Below are 16391 nucleotides of genomic sequence, written 5' to 3'. Positions count from 1 at the left end.
TAGTAGAATAAGAAGATGATGTTCTTTTGCTGGCAGGTGGATTCTTTCACCCTTGGAGCTAGCGGTTTCCCGGAAATCGTTAAGCTAAGCTAATCATCCCCTGCTATTTAAGTGACAGAAGCATCAGAGTGTCTATTTATGTGGTATTGATCTTCTGACCTTATAGCATCAATATTCAGACTATGACAATTAAGTTTAAAATTGAATAATCATAATATATAATAATAATTACTATACTTAATACCACCAGCCTGAAAATTTGAAATGCAATGCAACATTGTCTACAATGTACAATCAACATTTATAAAGCCTTACTGATTCTAGTCCAGACCCATATAAATGTTAGCAAGCAACTGGTAAGTGTCTCCAAACTAATATACTTGTCTATTTTTGACACGCATGCACAGAGACATGTGCTCACAGATGCACTTGTGGGTTCCACATGGGACTCATTAACTCAGCTCGGTAGATATTCAGAAAAAAGACTTCTCAGAGTCTGAAACTGCATGACATTTTACGCTGGGTGTCTCTCATAATTATTTGTCTGTCAGTGTTTACTATCTAATGAGCCTTTATTTCTAAACTCTTGTTCTAAAACCTGGACGACTGGCTTGGGAGTCTGTTGGCCAAGTTCAATCGCAAACCAAACCCAACCACGTGGGATTACATAGTCTGTAAATGACACACTTCACTTTGCAAAGAAAACTTTCTCTGCTTGACTAAAAGTGTTCTGCCTCTAAGTGGAGCTACCTTTCTCTCTGTGTGTGTGTGTGTGTGTGTGTGTGTGTGTGTGTGTGTGTGTGTGTGTGTGTGTGTGTGTGTGTGTGTGTGTGTGTGTGTGTGTGTGTGTGTGTGTGTCTCTCAGACAGTTTATGTGAGAATACATTTGTAAAAGTGTGTATCCTCTTTGTGCAGTCAGCCTTATGCAATGAGGTGAAAGTCAACTCCAAACTAAACAACAAATCTAAAGTGTATTAAAAGCGAGAGCTGGGACCAGGGGCTCTGAAATATTCACGCAGTAAAAGTCTTCAAAACAGCATTCAAACATGACTGCTGACTCTAAAAACTTGTCCCTTCAATAAAAAGCTGGATTGTGTAGCTGTTTAACCTCCAAATGTTTACAAGGTTTGTACATGTTTTATGTTGCCGCATGTGTTTGCTACCACATCATTTTAAGAGTTCAGAAATAGTGGTGTGGTGCCTTACAAACTGATGGCATGTAATGTTAGTAACTTCTGATGTCTGCCCCTAAACCAATATTTTTCTTATTGTATGTACATGTGGTGTGTGTGACTGGTTTAGACCTGAAACAATTAGTTGAAGAAAAAAAAAATTTGTTTTGCTGCCAACTTCTCAAATATGAACACTTTCTTTTGGTTTTAGTCTTCTATGACAGTAAATTGAATATTTTGTGGTTTGGGAGTGTTGGTCAGACAAAATGAGATCCATAAGAGCGTCAATAAAAGATTTTTCAGTTTTTCCAAGGCCCCTAGAGAAGCCTGGGGAGCCTAGAGACTTATTTGTTGCACACAACATTGCTAACACACAAACAAACACTTGGCTAACACATACAAACACATACTCATGAATTGTGAAAAACATGCGTACTTCAAACATGGTTCCACAAACTCATATGTGAACATTATGACATCTAAACACACGCATCCCATTTCACATTCCCTGACAGCCCATCTATCTTTCTGCCTTACATCATAAATCATTCAAAGTATTTCCATTATCTGTTGGTTTCAGTCTCTAACCCCAGAAAACAACAATGTAAATCTTTTCCCAACCAATACACTCTGAAGGAGACTCCTGACTCATCCACGCCCCCTGTCCCATCTACCCGACTGCTGCCAGTCAGCCAGACGCTCACATTTGTGCCGGCAGTAATCAGGCTAAGCACTGACGGGGACTTTTCACAGACAGCTCTGTGCCAAAAAGAATTGTGTTGAAACTGCCTCATCTGCAAACACACGAGTACACGCGCACAAACACGAACCACAACGGGCCAGCTACAAAACAGTGGGCTCCAGTGTTATGTGCACTCAGCCAAATAAGGGAGAGGAGAGCATGTGTGTGTTGGAGGTTAATGGACAGCTTAGCAGAGGTCAATCCCACACTGCAGCTGCATTACTGCACGATAGGCCCTCCACGCACGCACGGGATGCTTTTCCTAGAATTTTTTTTTTTTTTACCAATAATTCACCTAAATATGTTGTGTTAATACAGTACCGCTGACGGCAACAACATCATATCTGTTCCCAAGAAAACAGACAGAAAGCAGAAAAAACATGTTCTTGTTCGCAATACTCAATACTATGGTATCGCAATACGTCTAGAATCGTGATAAATTAAAATCGCAATATTAATTAATTCGGCACCCATGTATTGTGAAAGAATCGAATTGGGACAAAGGCATATTGTCCCAGCCCTATTATAAACTGTGTGGGGGGAAAAAGTTTAACATAATTGTGCATGTTTGAAGAATAACTTTTTAAAAGGATGCAGTCTGTACAAATAGCGTGCCTTTTGTTTAGAAAATAGAGAATTGGGGCGTCCTGGTAGCTTGTATGGTTGAGTGTGCGCCCAATGTATAAAGGCTCAGTCCTTATCGCAGCCGCTCTACTTACCATATACTTGAAACTGAGTGCATATTCATTCACTTGTGGTCTACTAGTTAAAAGGTTTTTTTTTTTTTTTTTTTTTTTTAAACGGAGAGATGGAAGACAGAAAGTGAAGCATAAGTGCATGATGCTTTGCATGACCTGCCAGTGGCTCACAATGTGGCCGCCCAGCGCTTCCTCCTGCCGCCGTTAATCAGTCTACTGTACATAAACCTCATCTCTTCATTCTTCCTTGCATCAATCTACCCCTCGATCCCTCATCCTTCCATCCCTCTAATGGGTCCTCCACTTCACTAATCTCTGTAAAAACAGCGGAAATATGCTTGGGGAATCCATTTGGGGAATTTAAAGGAAATTGGGGTTGGTAGTTTTTTTTGTTTTTTTTTTAGTCTTCACGCAATCTAAATGGATTTCTACTTAGCAGATGCACATTATTCTTGAAGCAGAAAGGAAACAAACTGTCCCACTACAGGCAAAGTTGAAAAAAATAAAACTTTACTCCTTTCGAAAATGCTTTTTTTTCTTTTCGCTTTGTCTCTATGTACTCATTTCTGGTCATGTGGACATCAGGGTGAACGGAGTTTCGCTTCATGGTTTGAGTTTGGAAACATCAACATGAGAATCAACGTCACATCGTGACTAACTGCCTCTCAACTACAATTTGAGATCAAATGAAGCATGACTCTGCAACTGTATGACCTTATTCTTACCTCACATGTATTCAGAAACTTACTTTGCTGTAAAGTTTTGGTGAAATTAAGACAAACCTAATGACCAATAAGAGCCAAGGAAGAGGAGCGCTCATCCATTCACAGATACTGTAGAAAGGTTTGGGTTGATGTCAGAGCAGCTTCAAACTTATAATATTCAAACCATATTGAGGGAAAATTGTGGTCTGGCAAAGCTTGTGCTATGAACACCATTTGCTAATTTACATCCTAAATTCATATTTATATCTTTATCTTGCATCAAACAGAACTTCTTTTAATCTATTTAACAAAAAGGCTTTTTCTGATATCTAACATAATGCATATTTTTCCGCCATACACCTTTGCTTAACTGATGCGACTTTAATGAATTGTGTTTTTTATGTCATATTCCTAAAAATGACTTCCCCCTTACTTAGTCATTAAGTAAGTTCCTCCTTTATAATCCGGAGGAGGAACAGATACTACACAGTAAGCAGTGCTGCTTGTCACACAAGTTTTCCGTTGGAGATGACCCATGCCATGACACAGATAAAGTAGGTCAAATGCAGAGTTTGCATTTCCTCACACATATTCAAAGTAAAAATATACAAACACAACAGCAGCATCTTTCAATTCTTGGTCCTGTGATCTGTTGAGAAAAGGCACTTTGCTCAGGTCTTGGTAGTTCTTTTTTAAAGGTCACAATCGATCGGCACTTCTTGTGAACTAAGGTTGAAGTATCCAAATAAAAAAGGAACTAAATGTTCTAGCCGAGGTGAGATGCCTCTAAAGATTGTGCATACCGATAAAGGTTGATCACATGTCTCATATGCCTCATATGAAAAAATCCAGTGCTCTTTTCTCTCAGGCAATATAACTGTGTGTGTTGTTGTAAGGTAACAGTTGAACAGAATATCCAATTCTGTCCCAGCTGCCGCTGCTCCCCAATACATCTCACATAACCCTTAAGTTTTATCAATATTTCCACAGCCAGTTAGTTTTCTCCTCTCCCACCACTTCACATTTAACTCCACACTCCATTAGCAAATGTACATATTGCCACAGGCTGACATTCTTTCACAAAGCAGAAAATCCATTTCATTTCTCCTTTCTCCTTCAGGCTCGGACACAAAGTGCTATTTAAAAAAAAGAAAAAAGGAAATAAGACTAAATTATTTCTGAAATAATAGGAAGTTCAACCGGATGGTTTTCTGAAGCCGGGGGCAACCTGTGGAGCCTCTTGCTTAAATAGTGAAAGAAGGTAGAGGGAGCTAACCAGTCAAGCTAACTATTGCTCTCCCCCTCTCAGCCGTGTTGGAGATTTCTTTTTTTTTTTTTTTACTGCTTGTTAATTTCCACACAGGCTAATAACAGTGGAGACAGTTATATACCATTTCTGTGATGTGGTGGTAAATGCAGGCCGTTAGGGAAGCATTGCCGAGCTCAAAACGGAGTGGGAAAACTTGTTTCTCGTCTTTGTCAGGTAAAGAAGAGCGTGGCTCAAGCATGCTTGCTGGAGGGGAGAAGAAAAATCAAATAAGTTGGTGCACGCTGGTGAGCAGGAGAAGGGCACAAGGGACACCACTGGAGTGAAGTTTTATTAGGTGCCTCTGCCAAGTTTATGGAATGCAAGCGTGGGCTGTGAGTCTGAATGTGTGTGTATGTGTGTGCCTGCGTGCTTTCCAGACGGAGAATAGATTTTTCGAGCCTGATCCCTCCTATCTATTTCTCCACTGGATCACACCACAGACGGGACAGAGAAGGCAGTCAAGTGTTATGACACTTCAGAAGATGATGATTGCTTTTGACACTGTGCCCACTTTTTGCTTGAATCCAAACCATGGATTTAACCCTGGGATAATTCACGCCGCATGAGGCCCTGGGAATGTGTTGAAAACCTTGCCAGGTGGGGCTGAGATAACTTCAGATATGGATCTGAAGTTTGCACAGTCAAAACTTCCCGCCCAATATATTTATCAAAGTCATCTGGACATTCACGTCTTCAATGCAGATTTGAGTTGCATTCCATTAAACTGCCTAAACTCTTAAAATCATGTCCAACCTGTCCATGTCTGTGAAAAACAGAAATATTATATATCTCGGCTTGTGGTGGCCGTGTTGGATAGGAAAGCACCGGTTGGTTAGTTTTTAACAAAACACATAGAAAGTTGTCATTTAAATATTAGTCTTGCATTGCAAGACCTACCCCCACAACACTATAACGGAGGGTCTGGCTAGTCTACACAGCATTCCGGGATGGAAGAAAAAAAATCTGCTCTGCTTTATTTGCATTTCTTTAAAACCAATCACAATCGTTGTGTTTTGGTGGAACGTGATTATTCAAAGGATATTTTAGTAATGCAACAGAAAACTCAAATTAGACAGATAGTCTAGCTAGCTGTCTCAATTCACCCTGCAGAGATCTGAGGAGCAGTTAAGACGTAGTCCTCATAAATGGACCGAGATTTAAAATGCCAAAACAAAGAACGCGGAAGGTGACAGACATTCCTGGAAAGGGAACTTTGTGGATTTAGACTATTCAAACATTAAGCTTGTCTGCTGAACGGACAAAATAAATTGCAGGGCTTTAAGGTTTCATAGCTTAAAGAAGAAACAACCGACGAGTAGACTACAGCCGGAGAAGCTCGGAACCCGCCAAAGAATTCAAGCTTACCACATCTGATTTCTCTATAAAGACAAAAGAACTGCCTTTTTAAAACTAGCTTTGAATCCTGAAGAGAGTGAATATTGTATATTTAAAGATGCTGGGTGAAGAATGACTTTAAAAGACTTTGTTGGACATTTTGGTAAATACACTTATTTGCTTTCAAAGGGTTAGATGAGAAGATCGATACCACTCTGCACGCTCATGTCTATAGGGTAAATATGGAGCTAGAGATGGTAAGCATGGGGGAAAAACTAGCCTAGCTCTCTCAAAAGTTCCAAAATACAACTAGCGCTAAAGCGGTTTTCCCAAAAATGTGGAACTATTGCTCATAACCCTACAACCCAAAAACACAGAAAAACAGAAAAAACAGAACAGACAAACTCAACTGAAACTTTGCAAGCCCAATGTTTACTGCAGTGTATGAACACGCACATGCCCACATAACGTATATACTCACAAACATTCACATTTGAACACAACCTCTAACTAACCATTAATGGGTGTTATCTATGGTACATTAGCTAAAATCACCCAGACACACACACACAAATTGTCAGCTGGAGTGCTGAGGTGCCCCTCCCGTTCCCTGTACCTGGCTGCCGCACTGCAGCCAATGCTTTGCAACTTCAGATGGCGTATGAGCCCTCACTTCAACACAGTACCCCCCCCCCCCCCCCACACACACACACACATAGACATCTTTTCTACAGCACACACACACACACACAAACACACACACACACACCACACACACACACACACACCACACACACACACACACACACACACACACACACACACACACACACACACACAGGCTTAATGACATCTTTTCTGCAGCACATTAGCTATTGTGCGGTAATTAATGGGAGAGTCATGGTGTTCAAAAAACCAGTGTTCTCTCTGCAGACTAGGAGCTGTACACCAAAACAATGGCTTAATGAGTAAACACACCGCGTGTCTGATGAATAAATTATTTGTGCCTCGCAATTAATTTTCCCTATTGAAGTCTGAAAAAAAGAGGACTGTTACCAGTCTTCATAAATCAAAAAAAGGGAGGGGTTGGGAGAAAGAAAATGAGAGTGACTTTTTTTGTGCATTAGTGTGCATGTGTACCTAATATCCTCTGTAATGTGTTTATTATTTGTGCGATATTATCTGTGTGCGTGCAAGTGTGTGTATGCATGTGCCTACGCGTGCCTTTGATTTAAATCTGGGTTTTCCCTTTTGGGTTTAAGTATGAGGTTACATAGGTTTCTGTCTTTGAGTGTGTTTTTGAGTGTGTAAATAAGTGTTTTCTAAGTTGTACACAAATTAGTGTTTGTTTCAACGTGTGTGCGGATGGCTTAATGTACATTAAATATGTGCAGCATGTGTTTGAGTGTGTAAGCTGTATATGAAACTTACCGAAAGGAGCTTCCACGTTATCGGTCGGACCTGACGCGGGATTCCAGACCAGCTGAGTTTCCGTAGCTCCTCTGTAAAAAAAAGAAAAAAAAAGAAAAAACACTAATTCTAGTTAGTCTATTTCAGATTAATCACAGAGACTTTTCTCACACAAAGACTTTCCCTCTCATCTTGACCAATAAATGGCAGGCCCCTATTATCAGCCAATATCACTGCACGGTATCACCAATATTATTATACTCGCGTTGACTTGGACGCACACCAGAACCGGACTGCAATAAGCTGCGCAGAAAATTTGGAATGTTAAACTCAAATTTTGACATCAACATTAGCCTCAAAGATCAATCACTAGTCGAGCTCTATTTCCCTTCCTTGATTTGAACCTTACTAAAACACAGATAAAAGAAATAGTGAGATGGAAGTAAAAAAAAAAAAAAACATATTTAAAAAAGATATCCTTAGGAACCCAAAATATCAAAGTGTATTTACGGTGCTAACAAATATAGCCTCACTGTGATAAAACAAGGAATCCATTTCCCACAACACAAAATGATCCCAATAAAAACTATTTTCAAACCTTTATTGGATTAGTAAGTCATTCTTGGACTTCATTCAATCAATCAACTAGCCAACCAACCATGTCCTCACTGTCCAAACTTCCCACCCTGTCTCTTTTACTTCACTGAAATCATCTGATGTAGAAGAAGAAGTGGATTATTAACTAGATTTTCTCCAGGCCGGTTGGGAGATCCGACAGGCTATAATGTAAAATAAATCTGATGGAGAGGTTCAAATTGAACTTTTAAATTGGCAGAGTTGTTCCCTTTGGGTCCATGAAGACCCAGAAAATATGGCTTAGTGCTAGATGTTACACAGACCCATATCCGTCTCTCTCTAACACACACACATTGACAGTAAGAGGATGGATGTGTCTTCCATTTCATCCTATTTTTTGTGAATTGAACAGAATAACTACATTACAATAAAAGATGTAGAATATAATTTGCCTTGCCCCCAAAAAGAGACCATGTTAATAAATAGAGCTTAAGCTATTGTTTGCAGCATTGCATTTTTTGACCTTTATCATGCCATGAGGTCTCCACCCTCTTCATTAAAAGCAACATTTTTTACCAATCTGACTGCCATTCTGACCCACACTAAGCCCTCTTTTGTGCTATAGCCAATTCCTTTTGGATAATACATGACACATTTTTGTCACAACATATATTCTTCACCCAAATAACTGTTCCTAGAGCAGTGAAATCACTGAGCGACCTTGCCCACCAGGAAGCTTAGGATATTTAAGCTAGATGATGCTTAAGAAGCAAAAAAGGTTCCTGGGTGAGTTCTTGCAAACATTAACTCATCCATTATTCTCAGACAGGTCTCCCTCTGCCCGGGCCTTGCAAACCCCCAATTAGCATTCAGCAAGACAAGTTGCCACCGCCAAATCGAGGCAAACATAAAACGCAATGGAAATCTCTTCACTTGTAATTGCGTTGCCCCTGTTTTACCTGCATTCCCAGAGTGAAGGGAGAAGGGGAAATTAATTTCCTTCCAAATGGCATGGCACTGGCTTAATATACTTTTCGGAGTAAAAAAAAAAGAATAGAAACAACTGTACTTAATGAATAAGCTAAATTCTTCATTGACTCTTATTCAAGGCACAGGCTGGAAATTGATAAGCCCTTTGCACAGAGTGAACGATATTGATTAGGGCTGCCAAATGACTCTGCCTTGCCTGTTCTTCAAGGCAAATGCAAGGGAGAGTCAGAGACAGATAGCAGAAAAGGAAATAGCAATCAGCTAAACAGCAATGGGCTAAGTCCATTGGCTAAATTGAGTGAAACGCATTAGAGCTTGTTCAGCTGATGGGAGAAGCTATTTATTCAATATAGTTCCTGTGCATCTTCTACTTAAGATTTCTCCCTTACCTTGTCCCCAGTGACTTTAATTCTATAGAAATTCAATACTGTGATCTAGTGCACAGCACGGCTCTGCTGGTTCGGAGGGAGTCAGAGCCCCACGGTATAAGAAAGGTTTCGATTACCTGTGCAGCAGCAAGTCGCTTTTAAAAACATGGATGAAAAAACTCTCTCAGGCATGACACAGACCATAAAAGTTAGACAGCAAAGGTGTGCAGGTTTCCTACAGATTATCTGTGTCTCTTTGCTCTTTCCTTCCTCAATAAACACAAGTGGAAGGCAATGTGTAAGTGTGTGCAAAAATGTACCCATAACATATATATATATATACAAATATATAAACTAATATACACAATATAACACATAATATATACACAACTATATAATATAACAACACACATAATATGATATATACCATATATAGATATATATACATATATATAGATATACATACATATAATTAGATTATACATACAATATATTATATAGATATACATACATATATATACATACATATATATATATACACACATATATATATATACATACACAACATATACAATACATATATAATATATATATATATATATATATATATATTATATATATATACAAACACACACACACCAACACACACACACACAACACACACACACACACACACACACAACACACACACAACACACACACACCCACACAGTTTATGACTATGAATGGTCAAGAGGGAGCTGTGTGAAATCTAATAAATCGCCTCAAGTGATGTCACTTGCATGTTTAAAAATGAAAAAAAAAAAATCTGGGGGAGTGGATTTTGAAAGCAGTGAGCTAACATGTACTAGACCTCTGTAGAGCGCTCCTTATCTCTGCTTGAGACTAGCGGCTCGAGGCTACATAAGCCAGTGTTTGGAGTTGAATTGTGGTTAATGTAGGCAACAGGGTTTGACAAGAAAGAATGCATGGAATTAAAAAAAGACAGTATCTCTGGTTCTGTTGCATCGTTTTTGATCATTTTTAAACTTTCCATAACATGACAATGTTATAGGAGGTCAATGCGTAAGTGATTGGCGCATTCTTAAGAAATCCTTTTTTTTCTTCTTTTCATCACGGAAAACTCTTTATCAAGCAAAAATACAATTTTGATAAGCAAGATTGACGGCACTGTGGGTCTCTGCGCTGAAATCGTTTCAGTCGCAGTGTGGTTGGTTAAGAGTACATTCTTTTTAGCAGGCTCATGAAAGAGCAATTCAGAGCTGTGGAAACTGATTACTTCTACTTCATGTCAAAGCACATCATTTTATAAACTTGCATTTACTTTCATAGCCACCTTTTACAATGGATGTCTAAATGCTCACAATGACGTCTACCTTTTACACATGTAGAGTGGGACGACCGCAGTAAACTTATGCAGGAGGCACTTACAACGAAGTCCAAGCCTTCAAGGGTGTAATTGTAATCCTACATGCACCTCTACATTCATTACTCTCCTAACAGCTAGTCAAGGGTGTCTCTCCTCTTGCCTTGCACCTTTTGAACCTTCATTTGCAATGTCTAACAGAGGAATGAGTCCATGAATCTTGTGGGCTCAGGCTTAATTAAACTATGTTACATTTCCCCCACCTAGCATTAATCTCACCATAGGGGGTTATAGAGAGGAGGGGTGAGGCACAAGTTAGCTAGTCTTTACATCCTGATGCTGCAGTGATCTCCAGAAAGCACCGTCCCCTTTGGTCAAACACTTTGTATTGCAGGAAAGGCTTGTAGAAGAAAAGAAATGGGTACACTGAAGAGGCTCATTTGTGTGTTGGTAGAAGTATGCGGGAAGGGCAAGGGGCAAATATTTACTTGGCACCATGTGGCCAGCAGAACAAGCTGATGTGCCAGTTCGACCCATACATCATAGACAGAAAAGCGCACACACAGCCTCTACTTCTAAAAATCGCTGTCTTCCAAACATACTTTCCAGCAGAGAGATGGACCACCGCAGAATCCAAATTAGTTACCCCAACGCCAGCTCAGATGCCTTATAGACCAAGGTAGTGCTAACAGGACAAATTCGACTAGGAAAGAATTTTTCATCATATTCTTCCAATTTCACACATTTTAATTAGTCCTGGGCTGAAACGCTGCTTTGAGAGGAGAACGGCATAAGAAAATATGTAATCCATAATCCATCTGTGAAATAGACTCTGTGGTAAATGCTTTATTCTAATGCAAATACACTCTCGTAGGAAATGTGTATACCCCATTTCCTAAATGCTTACTATATAGATATATTTCTGAGAAATAATTTCTGAGGAATATTATTATTATATTCCAGAGACAGAGAGGGCAATGTAGGCATAGTTGGCGTACAGGCTAAATTGCAGATGTCGTTTCATTAGTGTAAGGCTAGCTCATCTCTCAAAAAGCATATCTGGCTCTCTAGGGCATTTCTTGTGCATTATGAATGAAACAGCCAAGCCCTGGCTGCATTGGAATAAACTAAAGGCATTTCATGACATTTCAAAAATGAATCTGTTGTTTTTGCTTAGCGGGCACTTGTCACAATGTTGGTGCGTTTCTGCAACTGTCCTGGAGACGACGAGGGACTAGCTGTCCCCCTCAGTTTCAGTAAACAAAGTTAACAAAGCAAACAAAGCAAAAAAGCTTTTTCTAGCTGACAAATTTCTCACTACCCTCTATACATAGTAATATGTACAACTAGAAACTAGTAATAGAAACTGTAAAGACATTCCTTTAACAGGTCTCTACAGGAACAATGCCGAGGCAACTCATTAAAGCGAAAACTCAAATTTACAGCCAATTCACCCCACAGGCAATTATTTCAAAGTATACAAATAAAATTGCAAGCGGGGGCAAGTCAAAACAAAATTTTCCTTGTGGGACCAATAAAATATCACATTATTATATCCATGCTTTGGAATTAATGTGATCAGTCATGTGGGTGTTTGTCATGCTGGCAGGCACAGACATTAGGGGATTGGTCAGGAGAGATGGTCTCAACCCTGGAGGAAGCAATATCCCTCGTTGGCATGAAAAACACCTGTAACATCAGCAATGTGCAACTCAAGGGCAACTGCTGCTAGTCTTTTCTCTGTGTGTTCCTGTATTCCATTATGCATGAACTTACAGGGGGTGCGCTCTGTCTTGGCTGGAGTTAAGCTGGGGACCACAGGGGGTGATTAGGACACAATGTACCTTCTGTTGAACACCCAACAACAGCTGCTCTGATGTGGGACCCTCAGAGGTAATGAATGCTCAATGACTCTTGAAACATTCGGAGGGCGAAATATAACTAATACCTTTTATATGTTATATCTCATTTGTATTTCAACTTATTGAACCAGCCAACATAAGTATTGTAAAACAACAGCTTGAGAGAAGTTACAAAGCCAGGTAGGGACATATAAAATGAACACAATTTCCCGGTGCAGTCACTCATTAGCTCCAGTGAAGCAGGTGGGGTTGGGTGCCTCGTTAAAGCCCACCTCAACTTGTACATAACGAGGGAGGCGAGAATAGGTGTTATTCACCTCTCTGGCCCAGATTCTCCCAGCATTGAGGGATTTAAACCACTTAGATGTGGGTCACAGGACTGTTTTCTTTTCAATTTTGGCTACATAACAAATTTTCAAATGGTAAAAGAGGTAAGAAAACGCAAGATTTTTAATAACATAAAAATGGCTGACTCCATTGGTGATTCCACCAGCAAGTTCAGACGTATTTGTAACAGCCTTACAGAGCAGGTATTTACGTTTTAGATAGCGATTTAACCCTTTAAATTTGAGAAGTTAGGAGCAGTGAATGTTTGATGATCATCAACATAGTTGCTGAGTAACTTTCTGTTGATCGACTAATCGATAAATTGACTAATCCTCTCAGCTCTATTATGGATAAGGATGTGGATATACAGTCAAGTGCCAACACTAGAATCATTTATGCATTCATAAAGGACGGTTTGCTTCCTGGGCTGACTGTGGACTTGAGTATCTTAACTGGCCGAGTGAGGGTTCTTACTATAAGACCAAGCAATATGAGGCAGTTGTGCTAGGGGAAAAAATTCAAATGGACTAAGAATACGAGTGTGTGTGTGTGTGTTTGTGTAGGTGATTGTAAGTGTGTATGTGAAAGGGTGTGAAACTACACTTCTTCCATGTCAGTCAGTCTACCTGCCAGTGTGCAGTGCTGTGTATGAAGGCCGGTAAAAGAATAGAAGACAGCGAGAAGCGCTGTCAGTCAGTGCTGGCTGAGCAGGAAGCTGATGGGAGTAGGAGGAAAGCTGGTTGGCGGGCCGGAGCCATGCACTATTCAGGCATCATTCAGACGAAGCGCGACCACTGGGCCAAAACACCACAAGGTTCTCGGCAACACACACGCACGTGATAAACACACACACACACCTGCCAAAACTGGGGTTTGTAGCAGGAGCTACCTCAGCAAAACCAAAAACAAGACTCCAGCACATTTACTGCATTCTAAACCCCCCCCCCCTATTCAGTTTATTTCTCTCTTGCTTTAAATACAGCAATAAGATGAAAATGATTCACCATAAAATGCAAAAGTCAGAACACTCACATGTCCGGTAATGTCATCCAAAGCACCCAATACCCCTGAACATCTTGGATAATATTGCTATGGTAAAAATTAGGTAAATGCCATTCATTCTTCACTTGTTGCAGGCGCTGTCCCAGTGTCATCTGAAGCTATTTTGCCAGTGAGGTCAGAAAAACAATTCAGTCAGGACAGACACCTTTATCATGCAGTGTATTAAAAAGTTAAGCTCCCCTCCTATAAACCTTGAATGCTGTGAGAGAGTCCCGAACGGTCTAACTCATTTAGAGGACAAAGTGATGGCGCCAGGGAGCAGACGGCTCGTAAACTAATGGGACTCTTGTAAAAAGATACTCCCCCCTGGATCATACCTGCTCAGGAGGCCTGATGGATGGCCCAGATGGCTGGGAGAGGACATTGAGCATAGATGAGTGTACAGGTGTGACAGAGAGTGTGTATGTGTAATAACACAGACTTGTGTAGTCAATTCCTTCCCTTGAGGTTAACTGATTCAGATAAAACAGGTTCCAAATATCTGACTTTTTTTTTTACAATTTCATGAGTGAATAGACACTGTTTATTGATTTTCCGTTGTGTTACTTTTCCAGGTAATTGTTATATTGGAGTAAACACATGTACATTTTAGGATTAAGGAAATGAGCTATCCGGGTGAGTTGTTCAATTCACTAAGTATAGCAACGCAACACACAAACACACACAACACACACCCACACAACAACACACACACACAACACACACACACACACACACACCACAACACACACCACACACACACACACACAACACACACACACACCCACACACACACACACACACACACACACACACACACCACACACACACACACACACACACACCACACACACACACACACTTTTGAACCATTAATCATAATGTTTAAACAAAATACAATAGTGTATTGGCAAATGTAAATATTTCTGTTTAGCTTATGTAAATTGGATCTCTTGGGTTTGGGACTGGTGGTCGAACAAAACAAGCAGTTGGATGCTGTCACTTTGGACTTTTTATAGTCATATTGGTTAATTATAAAACTAATCCGTAGATTAAATTAATTGACAATGAAAAAAATAAAAAAAAATGTTACTGTCTTGTTTGAAGTCCTTCGGTAAGGTGATACGTGAGCCGATATTAACCATTTCATATATCTGTTTTTTACATGAGCATAACATTACCGCCGTTACAACTTGCTTCCCTGGGTATCGGATGATTCAATAGTGGTATGAAAAGAACCGTTACCCTTATCGTTAGCCTTAAGGAAAGAAATGAAAGCATGTGACATAGAGCTGCATTATGAATCATGTATAACAGTGCAATACCATTTTGGTTGCAGGTAGACCTAATTAATAGCAAAGAGCCTCTGTAGAGGTCGGTCATCAGGTTGTCATAAGGACCATTAATTATTTTCTTAAATCACTAAATATATATAAATAAATTGCAGGATTAGACTGAAACTGTTGCCAGTGGACACTATAGGTCTTCCCCTGCACATAAAGTAGCCCATTTCTAGTGCCCAGCAGAGAACAGGTGTGGACTGTAAGTGCTGAAGTGTGTTCAGTCAGGCTTCTCTTAGAAAAGAACAGGATGGAAAAAAATAAAAATAAAAGACTTTCACATGGAAGACCACCATTAACCTTTTGAATAAACTAAGCCAGACAAGCTGGGAGTCTACTGGCAAGGGAGACAGCTGGAGGTTGGACCAACCTTATTAAGTCAGGTGTTTTGCCTGGGGACATGCTAGGAACACACACACATACACGAACACACACACACGAACACACACACACACACACTTTGTTAAGTTGCCACATTTCCCAGACATTTACCTATGTTGTCTACATAGTCTAATGCTGCATTCCCTCTTCTTCTACACTTCCCAAGCCCCTGACTCACACACCCTTGAAATTGTCACACATGGGCAGCCCTTTCAATCGAGGCAATATGACCGAGTTAAATTGACTTACATCGGCACTTTCCACTTTGATGGCGGCTATTTACTTTGCAAACAGTGCTGATGATAAGCCTATCATTTGGTGGGTTCTGTGTAACAGGATTGCGGGTCTTAACACTACAGTGTGGATCGAGCAAACTGTAGCAGAAAGTAGTAGGCCGTAACCATAGTTGCTGCAGTGAGGGTGATGGCAGTTGGGGAGAAGCGTATTGTAGTGGTGGAGGTGTAACAAAGACCTGCAGCACCCCCAACAGAGGGTAGAGACGGACCAACAGGCAGCAAGGCAGAGAAAGGGTGTGTGGCTGTGGGTGTGTGGGTGGGTGTGTGTGTGTCTCTCTCACTCCTTGTGGGCAGTTATTTGTTGTATGTTCTGTTCTTTTCTGTGTTCTTATTCTTGGTCAGCAGTTTATTTGTATGATCTTGTAAGGTATTATTGGTGTCGATGGCACATAGCTTGACATTATGGATCGGCTCCCACATCTTAGCAAACAATGTGTGGGAGTACATGTGGGAGTGTGTGTGGTGGACTCATAA

The 16391-nt window shown here is 40.2% G+C and overlaps 1 protein-coding gene across 3 annotated transcripts in view; it reads right to left on the bottom strand.

The window, feature by feature from the left end:
- Positions 1-16391, bottom strand: part of tbc1d22a (TBC1 domain family, member 22a) — a 187026-nt gene that overhangs the window by 156801 nt on the left and 13834 nt on the right. For all 3 annotated transcript variants that reach the window (XM_032505200.1, XM_032505202.1, XM_032505201.1), the window contains exon 6: positions 7392-7462. In XM_032505200.1, coding sequence (XP_032361091.1) covers positions 7392-7462 — 71 coding nt within the window. The remainder of the gene's footprint in view (positions 1-7391; positions 7463-16391) is intronic.

This window comes from Etheostoma spectabile, chromosome 23 (genome assembly GCF_008692095.1).
Source record: "Etheostoma spectabile isolate EspeVRDwgs_2016 chromosome 23, UIUC_Espe_1.0, whole genome shotgun sequence".
Classification (NCBI taxonomy): Eukaryota; Metazoa; Chordata; class Actinopteri; order Perciformes; family Percidae; genus Etheostoma; species Etheostoma spectabile.
The sequence above is the reverse complement of the archived record's forward strand: the minus strand, read 5'-3'. Positions and strand labels throughout refer to the sequence as shown.